General features: G+C 39.7%; 1 protein-coding gene across 1 annotated transcript in view; it reads right to left on the bottom strand.

Moving 5' to 3' along the window:
- Positions 1 to 5,855: 5,855 nt before the first annotated feature.
- The window catches only part of fhl3a (four and a half LIM domains 3a), a 36,841-nt gene continuing 15,360 nt past the window's right edge, over positions 5,856 to 27,336 (bottom strand). Inside the window, exons 2-6 of the mRNA XM_072678829.1 lie at positions 13,849 to 14,021; positions 11,128 to 11,302; positions 9,564 to 9,733; positions 7,994 to 8,180; positions 5,856 to 7,882 (exon numbers count right to left, since the gene is read on the bottom strand). Coding sequence (XP_072534930.1) covers positions 7,731 to 7,882; positions 7,994 to 8,180; positions 9,564 to 9,733; positions 11,128 to 11,302; positions 13,849 to 14,004 — 840 coding nt within the window. The 5' untranslated portion in view covers positions 14,005 to 14,021 and the 3' untranslated portion in view covers positions 5,856 to 7,730. The remainder of the gene's footprint in view (positions 7,883 to 7,993; positions 8,181 to 9,563; positions 9,734 to 11,127; positions 11,303 to 13,848; positions 14,022 to 27,336) is intronic.

The raw sequence follows: 27,336 nt of genomic DNA on the forward strand, positions 1-27,336 counted from the left end.
ACAAAAATTGCAGCTATAAAAGAAAGACTTTCTGTTGATATTGGGTGTCTGACAGTAATGACAAGTACAAACAAAGTAATGAGTTCAGAGTCCTATTGTTTCCCACCACCACTTCACTGATCACTTCACTGTTTAAGAATGCAGAGCTTTGTTTCCCCTTCCATGCAGCATTGTCATGGGAACTCACGGACTGGAAGCACTGAATCAAGTGACTGATAATCAGTCATGTTTTGTTTCAGTCATGTCTAGTGATTTCTGCTTCTCTCTGAATATGTGTGAGAAAACTGTGATTCCTTCAGTGTTTACCTCAGGAAGCTGACCTGCCACTCAAGAACAAGATAAAAAGAGGACAAAGCTTTCTCATGTCCCACTTCTCACCCAGATCAGTTTGATTTGGCAAAGGCAAACAAGGTCTTAAGAACATGGTCAGGTGAATGGCACATAATTGGAGTTTATATGAATCTGATATAAAAGTGCTGCTTTTTCAGACTGCACTTAAAACAAATGAGCTGTAGGTTACTGCAAAGATCGGAGTTCAACCTAACCTGACTCAGACTACCTTGTGACTTGATTTGTTACTTTATTGGGGCTTAAAGTTACATTTCAGCCTGAGTCATATATGAACAAAAATACAGGTTATTTTTTTGAAGCCATCAGGTTTTCAGGTAAAAGGTTAGTGAAAGCTTGTCTTGCTGACCTGGCAGTTTTACACAGTCAGTTACTAAAATGCCATTATCTTCAGCTCACTGCAGTGTCGGTTTCACAATGGCACCAGATAATAAACCTTTTATTAAAACCTTCAGTCTGGTGTTCCACATGCAGAAGTGGAAAAAGTATACAGATATTATATTGAAGTGAAAGTATGAGTCAAAATCGTATTCAGTTGAAAGGGGAAGTGAAGAGGCAAAAATACACTTGAGTAAAAGTTTATATTTATATATAAGTATTTATACATACTTAAGTATATGTATGTTTAAAAGAAATTTGAACAGAAACTAAATTTAGTGGTGTGAGATGTGGTGGTGTGTGATATGGTTACTCATGGGTACCAAGATGGATTAGCAAAATGCAACACTGATGTGCATTTGATTGAATGAACACTTTTAGAATTGATTTAGAAAGGGATTCATTGATAAAAGAAAATGTTCAGTAAAAAGAACAGTTTAAGCAGTGGTCTGATTGATTGGCTGAATGGGGTGAGTTAAGCTTTGGAATAGAGCTGAAACCTGCAGGAAGGAAGCTCTCCAGGTGGAAAGTTGGAGACCACTGCCTAAACATATTTTTAAACATAAACATAATTTTAACTTGGAAAACGTATTGTAACAATGTTCAAGTATTCAATTTCAATAATACTTAAATAAACAAGTTGAGTAATGAAGTGTGTGCGGTGTGATATAAATGCAGCATTGGAAACTGAAATAACTACTTTGAAATGTATGGATTATCCTTTAGTACAGATAGCATGTATGCTGGAGAGCAAGCTGTTAATGTAATGCCATTAGTTGGAAACAGCCACTTAGCAACATGTCTTCCTTTAAGTCACACACAGCAGCTAAATTGTTTCTGTTTGCTAAGTGAAAAATGCATTGGGCTAAACTTTATTAAAAAACTCAATTCACATGTGCAGATTTTAGTACAAAACACACACACAGCCCTAAACAATTTCTTTGTAGTAGGGGTTACTCTTAAACAGTTTTGCAGGCTTAGTAAAAAAAAAGATCTATGCTGCATCTCAGGACAGGAATACCAGGGAACGCTTTGTGTGCTTTCTACAGGTTTAACACTAATTAAGGCCCCAGCTACAACAGACTAAGTGAATCAAAATAACTGTTACACAATAAAGTTAAGCTCTTAAACGAAAACAAACCAATGTTTTTTTTTTATCACGTATAAGGTCTATATCAAGTATAAGGTCAATACAGTTTTAGTGAAGTTTACATCCTAAAATGAAACAAATACACTTGCGATGCTTCTAGAAACAACAGACAATTTAATAGTTTCCTTATTAAAAAGTTCTTAACTAAGTCTTAGCAAAAGGTAAAAACTAATGACGAGACTTGCAACTCATAAACTTAAGAGTTACCTAGAATTTGCATCTGCAGTAATTTTACTATCTTTTTGTTACAGTAACACTGGTTTAGTAACTTATACTAGTCTAATACTGCTTTCACCATCACCACTCCCTCAGCTACCCAGCTAGAAATGCTTGACTAGTAACAAACAAGAACATTCTGAACGTTATGATCTGTCAGGTTTCCTGGAAGTTTCTAGAACGTTTTTAAACCTTTTTCCATGTATTTGTTTACTCTTATAGTTGAATATGAGCTTTTGTTCTTTTGATTATCAGTTAAAAAAATATTCAATTCTATGTTTAATAAATTCTCCTTAAGTTTGGAAAACATTTTATTTACACATTCATTAAACATTATTAACCAACGTGATTATGTATCAGATTTATTCATGTATTTATTATATTTATTTACTGTATTTTTAGTAATGGGAATGTTACTTTAGATGTTTTCATAATTTAGGAAATATTCTAATAACGGTGTGATGCAAAACATTATTAGTTTACACCTTTTCAGAATGTTCCTAGAACATTACTTCCGGCTATCCTTCCTGGAACTAAAAACATTGCTGGATGTTCCTATAACGTTCTCTGCTAGCTGGGGAAAAACTTGTTTGATGGACTTTTAGGCAATTGCTGCTGGATTTTACTGATTATTCTTTCTTATTATACTTCTGTGCTGCTTTTGTGTTTTTGGCATTGCTGTAAGCGGACGTACTCTGAGTTAGCAGTGTAATGTCTCTGCTTTCAGAACATCCAGCAAAAGAAAGTTAGCCTAGCACAGTTGGAAAGCACATTAGAGAAACAGCCTGCTGTCTGACTGAACACTGTGCTGTGCTATGTGGTCACGTAATAAATCTCTCTAATCTAGTGAACATGAAATAAATCAGTGTCACAAGAATGTAATCACATCAGGCAAGAACGGCAACATACCACACAATACGCCACACACAAGTGTCGCAACACACTTTATGGTGAAATACATGCACGGGTGAATGGGTTTCTGGTCGAGGGTCCCATGCGTACACACACTTGAAAGTTATGTCTGACCTGTCAGAAGAAGAATAAGAGGTGTGTGTGTGTATGTTTCCTCTCATGGGAGCTTTTGGGCCTTTGAGGGGCCACAGCCTGACACACACACACACACCTTTTTCAGTCTGCTGAGCTTTCATGGGCGTGGCTGCTTTTGTACCAGAACAATTACGCACTTTTGTATTTTGCAATATTTTAAACATTTTTATATTTAACCATCATGTGATGCCTGTGAACCATTTGGTGCTGAGCAGTCAAACTTTTGATGACACACACACACACACACACACACACACACACACACACACACACACACACGCTCACAGTCTGCTCTAGAGAAGCTTCTCTCCTACACTACTTTGGGTCTACTATGGATTTTCCTTAGTGATGATTCAGCTCCCACTCATATGATCCTCACCAACCTCCTCCTCTTCCTCACAAGCTCAGTCTTTTTCCCATAAACCTCAATGCAATGTGTATGAGTGTGCAACTGACCCCCAGTGGATGTGCCATGGACCAGCTCCAGATGCTTCAAACCCCCCCAACCCCCCCCCCCCCCCCCCCCACACACACACACACCCTTCTTCTATTAAATCCTCTCCCACATGCTTCTGCTACTTCCACCAGAAGGCTGTGTAACCCCCCCCCCTCCTCCTGCTTCTTTTCCATTTCCTTTTTTGGTGAAAACGCCGAAAGAAAGAAGTGGAGGAAGACATCCACCAACGCTGAGACGAGTTAGCGGATCTGGCTGTGTGTTTGTTATGAACTTCTATGTCTCATCAAGGTGATGAAACAGCATACTCAGCAGTCACACAGATCTACATGCACACACACACACTGATTATAAACTGATGAAAAGATATATATTGACTTTACAATAGAAACCTGATACACCACAATGGACTTCCTCTAATTTATAACTGTATTTTTCCACTCTTATAGTTTTACAGTAGGTAATGTGTTTTGAAATACACTATTGTAATAAATAAACTTTTCATGCAGTACTCTTAACCAACATGCAGCTTAGCACAGCATTTAACTTCACATCGAAAATGCACTAAAACCAACAAAGCATTTCTGACACGCCTCAGAATCAACATTATTTTTAGAATACTAATATCCTATAGCATATAACTGTCTCTATTGTCCAGGGAAGGCTTTCTGGATTTTATAGCATTGCTTTATTTGATTATTCAAAGATCAATCAAGAGTGTAAGCGAGCTCAGGATGTTGGATGATCACCACCTCACCTCATCCCCAACTTATCCCAAAGGTTTTTGAAGGAGTGGCATCATTCCAGAGAAGTTCCACAGCTCAATGTTGTGTGTGTGTGTGTGTGGGGGGGGGGGGGGGGGGTGGGGGGAGGGGGGGAGGGGGTACATGTAGGTACATGCTTATCTGCTCCAGAGACTCTCCATTGGCATTATTATATTGGCAATACTTCTCTACAGAAACTAGACAAGCTGTGTGTGTGTGTACCTTTTTACTGTACAAAATATCATGTAGTATGTACTGAGGAATGTAGTATGTATCACAGGAATGATGCGGAAATGCTAAAATATGCTTCAATGTGCTTTACTTTCTGCTATATTTTTGAAGCAACCATGATAATTCTAACAATGCAAAGAAAAAATACAAATCCAAGTATTCGTAAGTAAGTAAGAGGTATTCGCAACTTTCCGCCACCCCGTCTCCTACCTTTAACTTTTGCCATTTGTCTCAGTCCTAGCTGCACTTATAAGAGGGGAGTCTGGCCTTTTACCACAAAACCACCTCAGAGTTCTCCCTCATCTCTTAGAGTCTCCTACCATATAATCATATGCTAGTGGCATGGTCTGAACTCGTATTAACAAATAATTGAACTGCCTTATGGTAATTGTGTTGATGTAATATTATATGAGGAAATGTTGTAAACTTGAATCCAGTACGTTCAGTGCATCACTTTTATTAGTGCAATACTATTCAACCCTGTTTTCTGCAATAGGTCACAAGTTTCCATTCACATTACCCCTTATGTCACCCTTGAACAATATACCTAAGTAAGAATCACTTGGTATGTCTGATCCAACGTGGTAATTATCAAACATCAAACAATAATCAAACAATCAAATCAAACATCCTCAAAATGCAGACCTTACCTGTTGGTATGCTTGAAAATACTGACAATAAATGAAACTATTGAGCTTGGCAGGTTTGGTTCATTTTTTTTTTCACCTGACCAAAATAGTATAACTGAGCAACAGGGTTGTAGTGGAACGCTTTGTCTGTGAAGTACAGATACAACAAAGAACCATCTTTAAGAGGTGTTTTTTGTATTTGAAGAACTATTTCACCAGTGAAAAAACCACTGATGCATTCAAAGGGTTATTTGAGTTGTCATGGGGGTCTATACAGAACCTTTGAACCCTCTATAAGAACCCTTAAAGAACCACCTTTTTTAGACTGTAATAGCAGTTATAAATGCAACATCTTTATTAGTTTAAAAACAAATGTGAGCAAAAGAGGTCATCAGAATGTGCAAAAAAGCAGAAGATATGCAATTGCAATTAACATTATTGGTAACCCTGGTAAAACATTTATTGCTGTTTGTTCTATGAATGAAAATTAATTAACAAAGGGGTTTCCTTTGTCTGAAACAAAATCAGAAAATAAAAACACTCAGAGAATACTCCACTGAGAAAACAATATTCATTCATAAAATATTTATTAACAAATAATATCAACAAACATTTGAATGTATCTGAATAAGCATCATTACCGCACTTCCAATAGTAATGTCTGTAAGACAGTTATCAAAAAAAAAAAATAAAAAAAATAAAAATAAAAAAGCATTAGCTAACTCTGACTAGCCAGCATCAAAGCTCAAAGTGAATACATATACTTATGACATATTCCAAAGGTGAAATTAGTAATAATATCATCAGGCATAGAAAAATAATCATTAGAGCCTGAATAGGAAATGATAAAAAAATTGAGAACAGCATGCATACCATCCTGCCAACATTTTCATTTAAACATATGTTTCTGTGGGACTCGCCCGGTCATTCACTCTTAGCAAATATGGCTCAAAGAAAATAAAAAGAAATGCAAAGCTCATAAAAGACTACAGTAAAAAAAGCTATGCCTGCTGAGCAGTGAGGAAGTGTGTTAGACAAATGAAAAGGGAATCAGCAAGCAGATACACCCCAGTGCTACAAGGTTATTTGAAGAACCATATAAGAACCACTTTTGGATCCAAAAACATCGGATGTGAGGTTTTACCAATGTAAAGTTCTTCACACTCACTCTTTTACATACATGTGTTTTTTAGGAACCAAAAGTGGTTCTTCTATGGCATCATTCAAAAAATACTTTGTCGCACCTTGATTATTGAGTGTAAGGAAAATGGCAGTGGCGCTGCTCTGTTTATTTACAGTATGTGCATGTTGTGTCGATTAATTTCTTTGACTACTGCCTGTGCACAAGATGTCATTTCGAGCCATAGTGCAAATGCATGAACGTTTTCTGGAAAACACAACAACTTCATTTTTCCATGTTTTAGTTCTTTTTCTTTGTTATACAAACAAGTAATTCGAAAACTCCACTCCACAGAGTATGAAATGTCTTTTGGATTGCTAAGTTACAATATGCTCAGTAACAAAACAGTGAAACATACAAATAAACACCGCATCAAAAGTGCTCACACACTACAGCGTTCAATCACTCAACTTTTTTCATATTTATACTCAAATCACCAGTCATATTATCACTTCCTGTGGCCTCTACCAAATATTCCAAAACGTTATTTTGCATTGGACATAAGTAAAGTGATGAATCTCATAACTATTTGTTAGGATAAGCCCTTTGTAGTATTTGATGCTCATGGATCCGTTTTGGTGTTTTACCAATCGTGTGGCAGAAATGCAGAACAAGACAAAAACAAGGAACGGGTGGAACTTTCTCTTCATTGAATTAAAGATGTTAAAACGTATTGCTAGGTCTAATATTTAAAGTTTCAGGGATGAGACTCATGTTGTTCATCTAAAGTGTGGCTTCAGCAGTGCAGTACTGCTTTTACCGTCTGTGAAGTGCCGCCACAATGTCGCTGAATAGAACAAAACCCAATGGGCTTCTTTTTAGCTCACAAAAGCTAGCAATGCACCAGCCAACTAAGGAATCTATGAGGTCATGAAGACAGAGTCTGACACTTTGAAATGTTCTTTGGCTGGTGCTATAAAACAGGGAAGTGGTTATAAATAAATCTAGGAAAGGAAATTGGCAAAAGTTAATACAAAATGCTAAAAAACACCCAGAGGGTGAGCAATAGTCTAGCTCATAAGGCACAAGTCTGCATAGATTTATTTCTTCCAAGCCTGGTCTTGCATAGACTTCAAATAGCGAACTGCCCCCTTTTCTACACAAACAAACATATCAGGGAACTTTGCATGATATCGCACATGCCTCCAATATGTCGTAAATGTTGTATATCTGAGTCCTTCTGGAGTATCAAATGCGAGTAGGACAGCTTGTATATACAGCAGTGTTTACTGAGCAGGATCAGTATGTGTGGAAGCTCTGGGTCTGTAAGTGTGGAGGCATGCAGGCACGTGTTTGTGTGTGTATATGCATGTGTGGAGTGTGGATGGAGGCTCTATAGATTGCTGTTGCAGTCACGACAAAGGATCTCATCTTTCTCAGGGAAGAATCCAGCCCCGACAAGCGACACCGAGCATCTGGTGCAGGTGAAGCATGTCTGGTGCCACTGCCGTTCCTCGAACGAAATGTACTTCCCTCCACCAAAACCTGAAACACACACACACACACACACACACATATATATATATATAAGCATGAGTCAAGGACTGGCATTAACCTGAATCATTCCATATGCAGCTGTAGTCTACTCCACTCTACCTGTGATTGGTTTGCTACACGCCTCACACTTCTTGGCGTAGAGGTTGCCAAAGCACTTGAGGCAGTATGGACTATCATCTCGGGAGGTGAAGTGCTGGCCGGCTAGCTGGACCTTACAGCCTGTACACAAAAAGCACTCCTTATGCCAAGGCTCGTCACGGTAGGTCACTCCACCTTTGGCCAAGACCTGAAACAGAGACTGTGTCACTAACAAACACATGCACTGTGAACTTGTCCACCACAGCTTTATAATGACTACATGTGACTCTTATAACCCTTTAATAGCAGGACAAAAACAGCATGTTTTGCCTGCTGTCTACTCTGTCTCTGTCTGGTGGTGGGTGTAGCATAGTGGATAACAACACATGATTCCCCAGGGCAAACTTGTGTTTGATTCCTGGCCAGATAAGCACACTATGCTACACCAATAAGACAAGACTCTGAACACTACATTCACTAATCTGTACAACAGGATTCAAATGTTTATAAGTCAGTATATTTAGTTCTATATATTTAGTATATTATGGCTACAGAATGATTACCTGAGTCTCACTACAAGCATTTCAATGCATAAATGTTGCACAAATGACAAATAAACCCTGACTTGACATAGTAACAGAAAACACAATGCAGAAACACAAAGAAACATCCAGTCTTGCATTCTAATACTTTTCACTATGCCCCACGTCTACATAACTATTGTGGTGGCAGATATTAATGAGTTTAACCTCTTAAACCGTAGATTAATGATGCAGTTAGTAATCCTAGAGCAAAAGCTATTGAACAGCCATTTAGCTTAACCGATTCCCACAGGGTTCTATTTCATGGCCCATAAAACCGATGTAAATTATGACAGTAGTGAGGTAAGAGCTTACATACAGAGTTTAAATGGTTTAAGGAGTTAAGAAGAGATCTGAATGTTAAGTCGGACCTACTTCACACGTACCACAGTGTGGTAACACTATGAAAACTAATAAAAATGGTATGAATTCCGGCAAAACAGTACATAAAGTACATATAAAGTACAATATATGACCACTATAACACTATAAGATATTAGCAAACATTAAAGCTATTTTTTTATGTCAATGTAAGCTTGCTGTAATAGTGCAAACACTGTTTGAATAGCCAATGTTGGCAAGCGGTAGCAGTCACGCTGCTGTGCTGCTTTATGTCACGCAGAGGTAAGTATGTGTGAAGCTCGCTAATTTAGCACAAAACCTTAAAAGCAAGGTAGGAAACAGTTTTAACATGAAATGTCAACTACAGAAAAGAGGCCTTTAGAAAGAAGCACTACAAATAATATCTTAGGTAAAAGTGAGACAAATGTCTCCTTTTGTATCTTAAGTAGCTTTTGGCAACTGTGATAAAGTGTGTGCCGGAGCAAATTTGAAACTGGCATTTTATATCAAGTGGTGACAAACAGCAAGGACACTGACAGACAGCAGGAAACAGGAATGGCGTCACGGCTACGGCTTTGAGGAGGAATTTGGCTTCTGACTGATTAGGAACACATGGGGGGAACTAGAAGCTAGAAGCCAGGGTTCTGTGTTAAAGACCTGCCACTGACCTGTTTGCATCGAGTGCAGCGTGGGGCAAACTTGTTCTCATAGCACGGCACACAGTAGTGATCATCTTTATCTGGGATAAAGGACTTGGAGCCGATAGGCTGCTCACAGCTGTTACAAATGAAACAACCTTCGTGCCATGTGGAGCCACCATACTCTAGCTTCCTTGTGCCTGGGGGGGGAACAGAGAGAGAGAGTCAGAGACTGTATGAGAGGGAGAGAGAGAGACAGTGACACTGACCCTGAGAAGGAGTTGACACTTAGATGTGCCTAGCTAATTCAAGTGCCCATTACAGTAAACAGTTAGCATAAAACAGCATCATGACCTAGGCCACATCAATCATATATATGAATAAAAATAATTTATAACAACATGCAGCAAGCTTTTTAAGTGATTATCTGACATCATTAAGGTCAACAAGTGTCCTTCAAAGTCCAATAAATGTTCACAAGTTCTACAGATCAAAAGGTCAGCTGAGATCCTCCTCAGGGAGGCCACATTAAAAGGATCAGCGCAGCTTTACTCTGCAACTGGGAGATAGAGATATAATCCTCTGGCCTTTTTGAAGAAATAGTCTGTTACAGCTAGAGGATCTCTTTTAAGTTGGGGACTCCAAGGGGAGACTACAGAAGAAGCCACTTATGCAGTGTAGACAACTTGGGGGTTGAAATTCAAGTAAAAAAAAGGAGCATACTTTTGTATGCAAAGTGTGTACAAGTGAAATTCTGTAGAACTGAGACAGCGAGGTATTGTTTTTGACTTGTCGACTCTACTTCATGATCAGAGGTCCTGACCACTAACTATGTGTTTTTCTCCAAAGTGAAAGCCTGACTGTGAAACGAATGAGACAAAGCCTTGCTCTGTTGGATCAGAGTGAGCTCTTCTGCGTTCACATTGTGGATTATTTCAGTAGAAATATTTAACGCTGAATGACCCGTTTTGTGAGATGCAAAAAACCCCCAACTATTTTCTTTTTTACTGAAGACGTTTGTTTTACATAAATGTGAGAAGAAAAACACATATTTATGCCTGGAATCCTTTACCGTTTTATGACTCTTTTCTTCTGGCTGATACAGGCCTGCTGAAATAGTTTACAGGCTTATCTCCTCCTCTCATCAGACGCTTGGCAGACCGCCACGTACGAGGATTTGGCTGGGAGACAGCTAGGATCGGCAAACTGGCAATTACTCTGTCACATCTAGCCTTGGTGCTGACTGCTTAACTTTCTGTCTCTCTCTCTCTCTCTTTCTCTCTCTGTCTGTCTGTCTCTCTCTCTCTCTTTCTCTCTCTGTCTCTCTCGCTGTCTCTCTCTTCCTTCCTATAGCTGTGTGAGCTTAGTCTTTGTGCTGGCAATTTCAGGTTCTTCACTCCATTCTCCTCTTAGCCATCATACTTTAGTGTTCAGGTTTGTGACAGTAATGTTGCCTGACGAACTGTGGTCTCCTGTGAGCACAGTGTGAGAACTTGTGGTCTTACACTTAATATGTCAACAAAAAGAAGCGACACACACTGTCATGATATGACTCATGTCTGCAGAGGCAGTGCTGAGGCCAGGTCCTGCGTACCAGGCATGACGGTCTTGTCACAGGCCACGCATTTGGAGGAGAACTCGTTGCAGTAGCAGTCGTTGCAGAGCAGGGCGTCATCCTGGCTGGTGAAAGGCTCGTCGGCGAGTGAGCGGTCGCAGCGGAAACACCGGAAGCAGTGCTCGTGGTAGTGCCTGTCTTCATAGAACAGCTCCTAAATATATATACACACACACACACACACAAAAAAAAAACAGGCCTATGAATTGGCTTTTCTCTAGCTCAGAGGCGTCCATGTGCATGTGCACAGTATCTATCGATGAAGTAACTTCATTAAACTGAAATATCTTCTGGATTCTGGTGGATTAGGCAGCATCAGAAAACTGGCTTTTCTGTCTAGCAATAAGACTAATGAGTTCCTCTTGTAACCAAAGACATTTCTAATGAACACATCAGACAATGTGAAAATCAACTCCACATGTCTAACTTTAGTGTGTTTAAGTGTGTTTAGGCATGTGTCAGTATCTGTGTGTATGTGGAGGGGCTTATGTAAAAGTAATAAGACAGAGCAAAAGGAATTTATAGCTTGTGTGTTACACAGCCAAGACAAACATGGTTTATTTATTGTGTGCTGTCCCTCAGTGTCAATAACTCATCATTCTGCCGGGTGCGTGTCCAGAATGTGATCGGAATCTCCGACATGACTCTAGAGTCATTTCCTGGCTTCTGTTTACTATGGCTCAACATGATTTGCTTTTGCTGTTTGTACTTTTCATTTACAGGGGATTAAACTTGCCCTTTAATTGGTTGGGGAGGATTAACGGTTTATTTCGGCGGGTGAAGTGCTGCCGAATGCTTTACTCACATACTTTGCTATTTTGATTATTTCTAATTGAAAACGTCTCAGTGCCCAAAGACACTGCGCTGCTGTGTATTCTCCATGAACCAGACCACTGTTTTCATGTGCTATTTTGATTCATTACACGATGCAATATGATTTTAGAACTGTTGATTCCGCAGACAAGGGTCACTGCAGTAGCGCTATTGTAGCATGCCGAGCACCGTAATGGGAAAGTCGCCGCCATAACAGGGCATTTTTCCATGAAAGAACAGCTAAGTTTAGCACATTTTTACATCGGAAGCAGGAACCACAGTGGTCCTCTGCTGCACTGACAGCACATAGCAAGCTTTTAACATTGAGTGTAGTGTGAGCGATGGTGCGGTCGCTACACTCAAAGCTTTGAGCTTATCGTGAGCTGTGTGTGTGCATCATGTATCACTTGTGTTCAGCTTTGCTGCCATGCCACATGAACTTCTGGTAAAAAAAAAAAAAAAAAACATACTTGCATCGCTTCAGTTGTGCTGTTGATGTTTGCTGTGTAATGACGCGAAGTGTGCAGTAGACTAATGGCCTAATGTCAAGATACTGGCCTATTCTTTATTAATGTCAGTACAGTGTTAAACAAGCATAAGCAAGCAAGTTTTGCATACATGCCACTGTAAGCACTATCTGGGGGAAAATTTGCCACTGCAAAAGCCTGCTGTCGAGTGGTTTAACTGCTTTAAACCTTAGCCATATTACACCATAAGGCTTATTATTCATTAACATTAACAATGACTACAATGCAAATGAGCTGAGAATTTTAAAAGGAAGTCACAGAAGTGCTTAATGCTGGGTCCTGGGATTGTTAACGTGTTAAACACACAGAGACTTAGAGAACCGGTTGAGCAGTTGCTGTGTGGTCTGTTTTACTAAGAGGATTTTTATGTATAAATAATATATACATTTGTTCATATACAGTACTGTGCAGATGTTTTAAGCACTAAAACACATTGAAAATCATTTATCACAGCAATAAGAGAGCTTTTGCTTGTATAAATATCAGACTACATTAGAACAGACGCAGGTAAACAAACACAGTAAGAAGTAACAGGTATTTCTCATTTTCAAGAATGTAGTTGAGATCTTGTGAGCTAGAACAAAGCTTGGTTCCAGATTTCTCCTGGATGCCCCTCAGCCAGCACTCGGATTTGTTAGATTTTATCACCAGCTCACCTGATTTAACATCATTAAGTACTGATTTCCCAAACCAGGTGTTGGATGACAACTACAAATAATACTAGACTACTATGAGGAGAGCTTTGGAGTTTTTTTTTATGAACACAGCAATGTAAAACTATCATTACTTTTTGTATATATTCTGATTTTATTGTTTTACTGAGTAAATGAACACTGTCAGTTAATTATACATTTCCCAGGCGCCCAAAACTTTTATATTTTATTTTTTTACTTTAATATTATAACATTAAGTTTTATTATTTTACTTTACTGAAACTTCACATACATTTGTTTATGTCTGTAATAGCTGTTTATATTCATCCCTGTAATCTCTCAGTTATATCAAATGAAATCACGGCTTTGTTTTCACTAACTAAACTAACGTTAAAGGGTGACAGGGCTTTTGCAGCTTATGTTCCCAGACTGTGGAATGATCTCCCTGCTGACATCAGACCTTCAGCATCAGTTTATGTTTTTAAGAAATGTTTAAAAACCAGTTTTTATTCTCTTGCTTTCAGAAGTGTCTGAACTGTGATGATATCAGTTTTTTGATACCTTTTTTGATGTAGATTATTTTATTTACTTTTATACATGTATTTTTTTTATTATTTTGCTTGTAAAGCACTTTGTGAGTGCTATAAAGTGCTATTTGAATAAAGATTACTTTCAACAATGGGAATTTAAAAGAGTAATGTTCTCACCCTTGCATCATGACCAATGAGCTCCTTGCACTCATCACAGGTGTTGGCGAACAGGCTGTCATAGCAAGGAATGCAGTATGGATTGTCCTCGGCCTGAATGTACTTCCTGCCATACAGGGATTCCTTGCAGTTGTCACAGTCAAAGCGCTCACTCATGATTTCCTGGTCGGTCTCTGTTACACACAAAGTAGGCACACACACAGAGAGACACAGAAGAGAACCGTTAACCACAGATGTGTAAAGAAGCAGGTGGGAGGGAGGGTGAGAGTGACACACATACAAAGAGATAGGTCTTTGATGAGACACTAAACAAAACTCTCATTACGTTTTATAGCTCTCTGATAGCAGGTCAGGATAGAGAGAAAGAGAGAGAGACAGCTGGTGTTAGAGAGATACTGCCACTCACTAAACCACAATGCTCCTTATTATGGTTCTAGAGAGGGCAAGAACCTTCTTATACCATAGATATCACAATACAGGGGTTACAAATATATACTGTGATATATGCTATTGATATTTTTCCTACACCCCTAGTTCCAGAACACATTTGCACCTAAAACTTCAAATGAAAAAATGTTAAAGGGCCCCTGGCTGTGGCAGAAACCCCACAGCTGAATGAAGTTGATGAATGAAATCAGCTGAAAAAAAGGAAGCTGCTGAAAGGGCAAATGTTTGCCTGCTGCACCTGTAAATATTTATGCGAGGACCATTTATGGGGGGGGGGGGGGGGGGGAGATGTACAGACCACCTATGGAGAGGATGAGCAGAAAAGAGCAGGGTGTGTGTATAGTGTCTGTTGTGGTGGGTGAGCAAAGATACTGAGCTCAGCCTTTTTTAAATATAAACCGCCACACCACGCATAATCATTTACACATTACTTACGCCCATAAATGTAACCCATATACTAACATGACCTTTAATACGACACTTGTCCCAAACTATTGTTCCAGCCTCGTCGCAGAATGATCAGATTGCTAAACACCACAAAGGAGGTAAGAGAAAGCTGTACATGAAGTGATATGCTCCTCGAGCGAGGCTAACCCAGCAGATCTATTTCTACCACCCAGTAATAAAAATAATAATTACACATGCAATTGAGCAGTCCTCAAATAATTACACGTGCAATGGAGCAATCCTCCAACTCTGTTTGTGCTGCCTGCATTCCACAGGCCCTGAGGGATAGCGTAATCACTGGCTGCAGGATGAAAGGGGGAAACCACGGCTTCTCCTGTTTCCTAGTGTCTCGTCTCGGTTGACAAAAAGGCCCAAGTGAGTGTGGGTGTGAGGAGTTCAGATAAAAAGTACACCATCCCTTCCCAAGCTTCATAAATAATCAGCTGACATGCTTTTTGCTAGAATGACATGGCTCACCCTTTCCCGAGAGGCTCTCCGAGCGCTCCTTCACAATACATCTGCTCGTAAATTAGTGTTAGCGGCTACTGCGGCCTACTGCGGCCCGAGGCTGCCCCTGTCTTACATCATTAGAGCCCTACTAATGAAGGAATTCAAGTCTTTCCCTGCAGGGCCTTTTAGCTTCTCTTACACGCTACGGCAAGCTCTCAGCACACCTAATATGGCAAACACTAGCGTCATCATCATTACAAACACAGTTGCTCAGAGGCAGCCACTGTAATAACTGTTTGTATGAGATGAGAGGAAACATTCAGAAGAGAGTGGGGTCACTGTTCAGGCCGGGGCAGCTGTGCCGCACCTGGGCTTCGACCAAACAGCCACCTGCTTCACCCATCATGACTCAACAAAGTTGTGTAGTGGTGACTACTTGCCTGTGTGGTATGGTTGGCTTGAAAGCCTCATACTGTCTGATGTACTGTGAGATCAACCTCACACTGCCTAAAGTGGTGAGTAAAGGTGGGCAATTTGGCAAAAATTGTATTATATATTGATATATTTATTGACAACACAATATATATTATGATTTTTTAATGTGAAGTTGAAAACCCACCTGCAAAAGCAGAGCCACATTAAAAATGAAAGCTATGAAAAAAAACAGTTTGCAAAAATAAACCATTTATAAAAAGAAGCAAACATAGGCATGCATAATGGAAATCGACCAATAAACTGGACAATATTTGGTCCTAATTTCATACTGTATATCAAAAAGCATTGCATATGACCAGAGTGACTGACTATGTTAGAATATTTATGATCTCAGAAGCAGATTTACTTTTAAAGATTAGGCAGCCCTGAGTTCCATACATTTCTATGTTTACATTTAAGGCATTTAGCAGACGCTCTCATCCAGAGCGACTTACAAAAGTGCTTTGGTATTTACCCAATGATAACCTCAGTTAGTTTGAATAGGCTAAAAATGATAAAAGATAAATGATAAAGATTTCTACACATACATAGGCCTGAATCAGTCTGTTCTAATTCCAAAGCCTGAGATATAAATATGTATTCTGTCAATGGTTGGCATTGTTATTACTATGCACTATGTTAAGTGTTTAAAACATTGTACAAGAACAGTTAAAGCAACAAGCCCAGCAAGAGTGAGTGGACATGAGAAATGAACCAAAAGCGCTCAAGATTTGTTTCTCAGAAAAGTGGGATGATGTCATCATTGACCCTGGGTCACAACGTGATTGAACCCAGAAGCTGGGAACATGAACTAACCACTCAGCCAGAGTGGCTTGTTTAAAAGCTAAGAGGTGGCAGTAAGACTGAATTAGTCATGGAGTACTTTCTGACTAAGCAATGCTCATACTTTTTTTTTTGTTGTTGTTAAAGTGTACTCAGCTATACGTTTTACTCAGATTTAAGATCAAATGTGAAACTGACAAGACAATGCTTTAAAATACAGATGGAAAATGATGGCCCAAAACCCAATTAAGCAGCTTTTCACCTACTGAAGACAAAACAGAAGGCAGAAAGGCCTACAAACAAGAAGCAACTGAAGGCGGCTGCTGCTGCAGTAAAGGCCTGGTAAAGCTGTCCATGGGTTAGTGATGCCCATAGGTTCCAGACTTCGGGCAGTCATTGACGGCAAAGAATCATTTATGAGCCTGTCTGTAAAATGTAATATTTTTGTTAAACCTCTTGATTTCTTAGCTGATAGTCTATATACTATATATACAAGGATACTATACAAAAGCTTGCTTACATCACCCTATAATCTCTTGTTTTAGAGTGAGTAAATGTACTTCTTCCAAAAAAGAAAGACTTCAAAGAAGTGACTATGATGGATCAGCTTGTGGTTGAATACCAAAACTCTGAGGACAGAAGTCCCCAAGGGCTTGAGCCGTTTAACTTCCTGTGCAAGCTGAAGTTCTTTGGGACAAAATCATCTCACCATGCAACACTGCCCCTTTGAACTGCAATCAAGGAAACAGTACACCGACTGCGGTAAATGAAACTCACATGAGCTTGACTAACATAGCAGCCACTTTCTAAGTCCCTCTCCATAAAGAGAAGTCTGTAAGATCAACATCAAAAGTCAAGGCCTAGACAACATGTTTGTGAAGGTAAAGGGAGGCTAAGCTAAAGGGAGCAGGACAGCTTGTTAGTTTAGCCCCAAGTCTTGCTGCAGTGTAGTCCGACAGACAACAGCACTAATCCCCTGCCCAAACTCGGATCACGCTCTGGTTCACTTTAAACGGGCTGGCTGTGCTTCCCACTGGGAAACAGACTCTTGGCTCTTCCTGTTCCCGAAGCCGACAAGGATTTGGGCTGTCAAACATCTCCTAGGGTAATACGAGACAACGGACTGCCAACATAACCCCAAAACTTCAATAACACAGCTGAGGACGATAGGGCTGATATATAGTGCTGATAAACTTTAATGGCTTCCAGTCTTTTATCATTCAGTATGTTAGAGGTGGGAAATATGATGATATCATGTTATTTTTATTGTGATCACTGTATGCTTTTGTGAGTATACTATGGATATACTATGGATATCCTGAACACTGAACAACTGCATGTTTAATAAAAAAAACATGTTGATGGAAGACAGCATGTAAGTTCATTGTGCCATTATGTCTTATTTTAGTTTGTTTCATTTAGTATTTATATTGTGTTTGCATTTTCACATCCTTTTTACTAAGCCTGTGGCAATTATTGCATGATTGACAACATGCAGTTATTTAAGATGACTGCAATTATTTTCCACCACCATAAGATTTCAGAGTTGTGTTATGTCACAACAAGCAGAATGTAAAATTATACATTTTCTTTAGTTGGTTTGCGCCAACTACAATTGTTAGTGAGGTAGCTAATATTAACATTGTCAGTATGTACACTTGCAGGAAGTATTTCTCCTCATAATTCCTCACTCTCATAACAATATGTAAGCTTTGTTTCACAATGTAACTGTAGACATTTGTATGTGTTCATAAACACAACAGTGCATTATTGAATTGTGTAATTTCATTCATAGTCTCCTCCTATATAATATCTCCGGTACATCATAGAATGCACTACAACGTTAGCCAGACTGAAAGACACCTAATTAGCTAATTTAGTTACTTTAGATGTGTAGTTTAATGGTTGCATAAGTGTTGTGTAATAAGCCTAGTTGTGCTAAAACTATTGACCTACATAACGCACTACAGAAAAGAACTCTCATAGCATGAAAAGCATATCAGTTAAGCCTGAAATGACAGACAGTCATGATACTCGTAGACAAAAAAGCAAATATGCTTGAGACCTTTTCTGTTCTTTCTTAAATGAGACACTGAGACACAACTTACCCATGAACGAAGAACCACAAACAGAAAGAGAGACAAAAGGGTAGAGATAGGAGAAACCATGGCCATGCTTTAAATCAAACACTGGGCAGAGTAAAAGGCTGCATTTGGATAAACACACCAATACGCTGTGATCAGTCTGGAGGACATCCAGGCAGCCCAAAGCTCCCAGTCTGATTTATAGAAAGGAGAAAATACAGCACTGGACACTTTTGTGTATCATTTGAGGGTCGGAAAGCCACAATGAAAATAACATGATACAAGTAAATTGCGGGAAAAAAAAACTTGTGCATCAACATTTTAAGTGTATTGTCCTCACATGTCCTCGGGCAGCTTTAAAACTGTAGGATGAAAAAAGAATAATTGGATGTGGTATACTAACATCTTCCCATTGTTTGGAGTGAACCTTCTTGATTACAATGAAAAGATAATGGTCAATTCATCAAGCCTTTTACATTATATTACATCATTTAGAAGATTACATGCCAACCATATTTTACTATGGCTGTATTAATTTCAATATAAATAAAATTAATCTTATTTGAAACATTTCAATTCAAACTACATCAACAATACAGTCAACTGTTCAAACTGTAGGGTGTTCTATTAATTGAAATGGCATATACTCTTACAAACGACTAACAAAAAAATCTACAAAGGGATCTTTGAGTGATACCACATTTCTGTAAAAGACAAGTGAATGTGAAGAACCTTTAAATTGGTAAAGAACCTTTGTATTGTTTAAACATTTAAAATGTGCTTTACAGAAAGGGGTCTTTATGGAACCAACAATGGCTTCTATGGTATTGTTCTTTTTGTAGCTCCTTAGAGTTTAGAGGTTGTGATTTCTGAGGTTTCTTTCATTCTTTATCACCAATCAGTGTGGTATGAAATTACAGCTCTCTAGAATAACTTTACATATCAGGTTCATCATATCAGACCTGTAAATATGTGCATCGTCATGCCAACGGTGTGCATGTATACATATCAACATTACCATATGGCACATATGGCACATATTCAGATACTCCTATTCAGGCACATTTATTTTGGACGGATCGAGACCCCACCGCATTGAATCATGCACACTCTTATCTTTTAGTGCAACAATGATCTCAGTAACATAAGAACACAAGTGTCTCTGCAAAATACTTTTTATGACCTAATTTTTTCATCTATTGCTTTATTTTAGTGGAGCCTCTGAGTGCAGTAGGTTGAAGGGTTCCTTTTATCAGGTCAAACAAACTCAATAGTATGAAGTGCAGGTGCTAAAGCTAAGGAGATGACAGATTCCAGAGACAAGATCAGGACACTGTCTACCTGTCAAGACTCCTGTGCTGTTTTTTATTTTTTTTGTCCTGAAGTGTCAGTGACTTTATCACTGAAATGCAGGGAGAAAAGTGCATTCAAGGAGCTGTGCGTGTGCACTTGCCGCTGCCTCTGGCTTTGGCTCTCACTTCATCAGATAAGCCCAAACAGCCAAAAGGGAGAGGAAAGTGAGGGAGAGAATGAGTCTTATCAGAGGAAGCGAGGAGGCAACTGAGCAGAAAAAGAGCGATAAAAGCCTAAAAACAGATCCGAACATTCACACTAGCTCACAAAGTAACTGAGCAACTTCTACGGTTCTCTCTCAGCGGGTAACCCCCTGGCTGAGCAATCTGTGCCGTCCGCAGATGATTGCAAAGCCACATCATGGCCATGCATGGAAGCAAAGCAGTCTGGGCCTTGTTTACTCTTCAGGATCTACATGGACCTAGGGCTTGGACACTGTTAGTAAACAATCTCTCTGACTTTGACCTCAGAGCTGACATCTCCCACATTTTTCTTCCCAGCAGAAGACAGGGGGGCAGGCTACCTGGGTACTCTATACACACTCACACAGCCTTGTTCCAACCACACAAGGCTCTGCTTGGACACCATGTTGATTCTCTCTTTGAAGAAGTTGCTTCTATATTTCATTTTTTACTCCCTTGAAGGTGTAAATGATTGTATGTACAATGGTGAGAACACAGCTCAGTAATTGTAAACTGTTTGTGAGAACTAAAAACCACTAGGAAGCCAGATAGTGTTCCAGAACATGCATTTTTAAGTAGATGCTTTGCAAAATGTGTACTTAAGTACAATTGAAGGCTTTCTTCCACTACATTTTTACTCAATTACTGCTTCTATTCAAGCTTAAGTATCTCTTGACAACATCTGGTCGGAGACTGTTACTCTTTAACTTGAACGTCATCGGTGAAAAAGTTGTGACCCTTTACCGAATGATGGATTGACTAAACACTGTGTTCTGGCGTGTGCAACATGAGACTAAACAACATGTAAACAATGCAAATAAAAGCTAAAACATCCCTGTTAAACTGATTGAGGGTTCACTGCCATAAATGATTCCATCACAATAACAGCATGGGCTTCATTAGCTTTGTTGACAGAATGGGTGAAGGTATGCTTGCCTGGCTGAACAGTGTGGGGCCTGTTCTGAGGCCTTGAGTCTATGCTATTTTAGTGTTTGTGGGATCAGGGCTGGGCAGAGGAACAGACGTACACAAGGTCTAACCTGTCATTCCCCTGAGCCATAAAACACACCCTGCTGCTACTGGGGGTGGCACAGTCCACTCCACTGGAGGTACACCTCGTAAACATCAAGGTCCTCAAATGAGCACTTGCCATGGGGGCTGTCATTGACAGCTGTGTAATTTGTCATTTTCCTGGCTTTTAACCAGCAGCAAGGTGTAAAGGTATGCCCCTCATAGTGCCCCACCAAACCGCAGGTCCGTACAGCGGTGCACTGGAGATCCTCCAGGCCATGAGAGATCTGTAAGATCTCGTTCCACAGAGTGGCTTCCACTCCCTGTTCAACAAATAAGGTCTGGAATGATTTCCTCCTGTGCTGTTTTTCCCTTTAACTCCCTCTGACCTTACACTGTCCACTGACCAGAGAGCTCTATTTCAACACAGACAGCAGTTCTTAAAGGCCTATGGTAAATATACTAAAAACAAAATGCACAACCATTAGCCCAGGAACATTATATATATATATATATATATATATATATATATATATATATATATATATATATATATATATATATATATATATATATATATATATATATAGGCATTTGGATTTGTGTGCACATTTAACATAAGCTGCTTTCCTTCCCCTCACACTTTACTGTGATGCCTAATCACTGACCACCCACAGTAGTGTCCATGACAGATGACAAATGAGATACCATTGGAAGAGATGCATATCAGCGATACTGTTACATTTACACCTTAAATATACAGTGATCACTTGTTTACATTTCTGACATTTCTGTTGATACTGTTTCAGAAATATAAAATTTCAGAAAAATATCAAATTTCTGAAACAGCATCAACAGCATTTAAACACATTGTTCCTTCAATCAGACCAGCCTGTGTCCGGATTCTTAAATCGTTAAGCAGGCACTGCACTGAAAGCACTCTCTACCAGTTAAGATGATCTGAACACTGAGGTGTGTTTGGGAAACTGGTCCCAGAGCAGTGAAGGTAAAATCACAGCTACAGGATGTGCTGACAGTGCCCGGAGTCTTCTAGAAAGCATTAGCTGAGCTAACTTGGCATGTTGCAAAAGACATTACTGTCCCTTGGGGGAAAGTGGCTTCACATTTTACAGGAAAATTGATTTACAGATCCTTACACAATGGTTACACTGCATTCCATTTATACATTATGTGTTTAATTAAAAAGTGTACATGTGGAATAAGAAAGACGTAGTAGGCTAGAGGCTTGAAATATGCTTCTTCTAAATAACTTCTGCTACCACCAAGGTCAGTCCTGAAAAGTGAAAATAAGATTTACTTTTATGTTATATTTTTAACTGAAGAGATGGTCAAAAGACATCTTGCCTACATATTTCCCTGAGTAGGGAGAAAACAACTGCCATACATTACAATTTCACATCTGGTTTCCATTGACAAAAGTATGCAGTCGACGCCAGTGTGCCAAAATAGGTTTTGGAGAGTCACTGCCTGGAGAATGCAGGAAAGGCAGTCTTTTCTACACTCTGCTGCGGTATTTGCCGGCAAAGCTTAGCAGGTGAAGGGAATGCAGAATGACTAACGGGATGGAGAGAAAAGAAGGAGTGAGGAAAGAGGACATGAAGCAGACAGTGTACAGAATCCAAAGTGTCAAGAGTAATGCTAAAAAAACTGGAAGAGCTGCAGGAGGTAGTTGGCTGTAGGGTGCCGGACGGAGGGGGAGGAGGGGGGGTGGGTGTTCGGAGGCCACTGTATGACTGTACGAGAGGCCACGAGGATATTATTCCACCCAGAGTAAACAAACGCGAACCAAATCCCATGAGCCCTACATTCTCCTCCCTTTCCCACTGACCATACAAAGCAGATTTATGACCAAACATGGCCATTGTCGTCACTGTCCAGGACAGGCGTGTGCTTTCATCTCGAAGAACTACAGTGTAACCTACAGCCCTGGTGCCTAATGAGGCTGTCCTCAAATCTAAGACTGGTGGTGAGTGATGACTTTGGAGTACAGTTAGTGCCATGCTAAACTGGTGGCTTTTACCTCTCATTACTTGTTAGCAATACTACCTGTGTAGCTCCAGTACAAAATAATAGACATGTCTTGGCTGATTTACTACATTTGGGGTAAGAAAAAAATTGTGTAAGCTCGGTTTGCAGCCAAACCATCACTTGAATTCAGATCAGTATATACACCCCTCATTCAAGATCCACAATACCAACCTTTGAGGTTCTGAGATTAGGCCTAATTACAAGATTAGTCTTGAGAGAATGACAAAAAGAAGGTGTGTTTATAATTGCTTTCTGTTATTACCGAAATAGTTTGTGTGTGTGTGTGTGTGTGTGTGTGTGAGAGAGAGAGAAAGAGAGAGAGAAAAATCCATTATACAATAAAGGTCCAAATGTCTGTGGACACCCCTTTCTAATAAATGCATTCAGCTACTTTCAGCTGCACTCATTCTTGAAAGTAGAATAGGACTTTTTGGAGGGGTACAACCCCCCCCCACCATTGAGCTGTGGAGCAGTGAAACTGTGTTCTCTGGAATGATGAAGCTCCATCAAATATGTTTGAAGGCCTGTCCTGGACAGTAGCGACAGTCACTTCAACAAAAGCATAATAAAGTCTTTTTAATACCCTTAACTTATGAAGAAATTATGAATGAGCAGGTGTCCCAATACTTTTCTCCCTGTAGTGTAGTTCAGTGATGATGTCTTTCTTATTACATAAGGCTGAATGGGTCTACTGGTGACCCGAACAGCCAGCAGATCCGCTGGAAGAGCTACTGGAGTGGGCTGCTACAGCTGCAGCCTCAGAGTTTCCAGTGGAGCCCATTGAACTGAGCACTGCAGGGGTTTGGCAGTGCTACATGTCTGATGTCTGGAGCCGTCCCCCTCCAAAGCAGGGCAGAAAATAAGTACACAGTGTTGTGGTCTGGCAAATGTTAGGGGCATTTGTACACCATTTCCTGAAGCAAAGGGTGGGCTTCAAAATTTGAGTGGTGGTTCCCTATGTAATAATTCAAAGAGATGTTTAAGCTAAGAGCACTTGTCTCGCTGGTGTGTGTGCTAATGTTGCTAGCAGAATTACGCCTGAACAAATATATACATTCAGAGTATTTCAAGAAGCAAGAAAAATAAACAGCAACAAGGAAAATGAATGATTAGTGTAATTGTCCGTGGGAATAGCTGAGCTAAGGCCCAGCTTTCAGGGGTGACAATGACCATAAGCGCAGCATGACAACAGTGGCTTGAATGCATTCCATGTTCAAATTGATAGAACAACAGCCTAATTGCAGGGTCCAAATTTATCCACCCATTTCAGAAATCCTGGGAAGCCCTTCAAGGAAAACATTTCTTGATCTCTGCCTGAAGTCTAGAAGAATACTACCATAATTCAAAGTCAAATGCTTAAATATTAGTGGTGTTAAATCATTATTTTCTCGCTCTTAGCCAGAGCTAAAACTATTCGCTGGTGAGTCCTTCATTTCAGTCAGTGTAACCCATTGAGGTCCACTGATAAACCTGTACTTTTACACCATGTCTGCTTGTTATCATATCGTACTTTTCTACCAGACATAACAGCTTTGCAAGGTGACGGAGAATGAGTCGTTATGTCTAAATCCTCAAGGCCTCTGGTCTGTTGCTTCACAATATCAACCAATGTGAATAAAGAGAGATATATTTATATAAATATGAAGATAAATATGCACTCTGATTTGTCCAGTGAACTAAGGCGCTGACACTATGATCTGAGGATCGCTGCATCGAATTCTGGATCATGCTGCGTGCCATCAGCAGCTAGAGTCCGAGAGAGCACAAATGGCCTTGCTCTCTCGAGGTGGGTTGATGGCACTTGTAGTGTGATGTTGGTTAGCTGTTGCATTGGCAGCCATGCTTTCTTTTAAGAGCACTGGCTGACTAGTGATGCTGCATCAGCGGCAGTTCAACAAGAGACATTGGCTGGCCTCACATGTGCTAGTCTTCAGCATCCTAGGGTTGGGGGCATTGCTAGTGATAAGGGGAGTTCACTTAAATGGGGATTGGGTAATTAGCTTTCCAAACTGGGTAGAAAATGGGGTAAAATTATAAAATGTAAATATCAATTTTCTTTTCATCGAAACGTGTCACTCAGGTATTGTACATTTTTCTTCATTACACTTCACACAAGTCATACTTTTTTATCCCAGCCCTTCAAAAAAATTGCGAGTGGTCACTGTCACACAAAACCCTTATATGTCTAAAATGGTAACTTTACAGGAAAAGACAACAAAATTGCTAGACTGCTTCCACTGCTAGATTAACAAATGATTACATTTCTTAGTAATTCTTACCATTTAGTACCAGGCCTTACATTGGATAAATTCTTATGTAACACCTGACTTGACTAATACACTTTTGCAGACATACTGTATATATATAATACCAGATTTCTTCATTAACCCTAAATTCTTACCTAATAAAATACTAGGCAACTGTAAAGTATAGCAAGACATATTAAAATTACTTGCAAGACATCTCTCTCACCAAAGCTAACTCTTTGATCAACTGTAAAAGTCTTTACACTGCACTCAGAAGAACACCTGGCCTTTGCTAATACTTGTACTTATTCTGAAAGCCTCAGTGCTACGAAAAAGCCACATGAACCAAGAGGATAATTTGGGTTTAAATCAGTGGCCAGTCCCAGATGGGCTAGGTTTGGATTCTGATGTATAAGCACTAAGTAAGGGAGGACTGTTGACCAATCCCAAGCTAGAGGTGCAACAGTTGCTTAGTCAGCGATCTGCCCATTTGATGGTGGCCACACACAATCCCACACCACAACTGCAAGCAATTACTCCTGACACATGGCTGCTGGTAGAGGCTGCGGGTACGGCTATGACTGACCTTTTGGTTAATGCACCAGAACTGTGGTAAACCTGCATATGCTCAACTTCATCATCTATTTTTCCTCTCTCTCGCTCTCTCTCTCTCTCTTTCTCTCTGTCTCTCTCTCTCCCTCTCTCTATCTGTTAATGCATTTATACATTTAAACATTAAGTTCAAGTCCAACCCTGAATGTGTGTGACACTTTTCTCCTCAGGTGTTGTCATATACTGTCTCAACCATTAGAGAGAGATCAGAAGGCAATGTGGCCTCTCCGCCTCGGACTCTCTCTTTCTCTCTCTCTCTCTCTCTCTCTCCTCATTGCTGCTGATGAGCTTCTAGAAAGAAAAACAGATAACATTTGCCAGAAAATGTGAAAGGTCTTTGCCAAATGGGAAGTGACTGGGATGAATAACCATTAGAAGTCATTTCCAGTATTTTCTGCTTCTGCTTTTATGACTACTCTCCTTGGCAACGTGTAAACAGTGCCCAGATCCCAAGTGCAATAAAAAGCTGAGTGGTGACGTCTGCCTTCTCCATCCCAGTTCGGTGAGGTCAGAACAGCGTGTGCGCGCACACACATACGGTAACAGGCTGTCCAATAATAATCTCATATGATTTAAAATAAGCCATAAAAATATCTGAATGTATTTCAGATTAAAGTTAAACTGCATAATAAAATGTTAAGTCAATATATAAGCATAAGAATAAGCAAATACATAAAAAAGGCTACACTCTATAAACTGTAAAATTACAGGTCTTATATATTTACATTTATGACCCAAGGAATCTTTTCTCAAGCAGGAGATTCAAACACTATTCTGCTACAGAAAAGACACTACAGCAGCCATAAAATGTAGATGTATCCCTAGTGTTTACATTTACACTAGTAGTAATTAGTTGACACTCTTATCTAGAGCAACTTATATTAGAATCATGTTACACAGGTAATCGAATGTGGCATTAAGGCTTATTTATGCTTAATGTTAAAATACAAATACGGACAGAGGCGTATGTCTGTGCTGTGTTCATTTAGTCAGAATTTGTGCACATTCTCTAAAAGCTTACGGATACAGACAGAACGGAGCAGTACTACTGGAAATTAAAAGGGTGGTGTAGCCAATATGTTGGACTCTGAACTGCCCTCTAGTGAACATATTGCTTAACAATCCTGCCACCGTGAATGACGCATAGAAGTATGTGGACAGTGTCGGTTACATTTGAAATGGACATGTTCATTGTCATATGGTAAGGGAGTGTAAATAAGGCTTTAAAAGTCTTGACCAAGGACTCTTACTGGTGGTGGTATCTTGTGGTATGCTTGCCTGGCAGGGTAATCAAACCCTGATCTGAAACAGTGGTGTCATTGTTGTGCAAATTAAAGACATATTTAAATG

This window comes from Salminus brasiliensis, chromosome 5 (assembly GCF_030463535.1).
Source record: "Salminus brasiliensis chromosome 5, fSalBra1.hap2, whole genome shotgun sequence".
Lineage (NCBI taxonomy): Eukaryota > Metazoa > Chordata > Actinopteri > Characiformes > Bryconidae > Salminus > Salminus brasiliensis.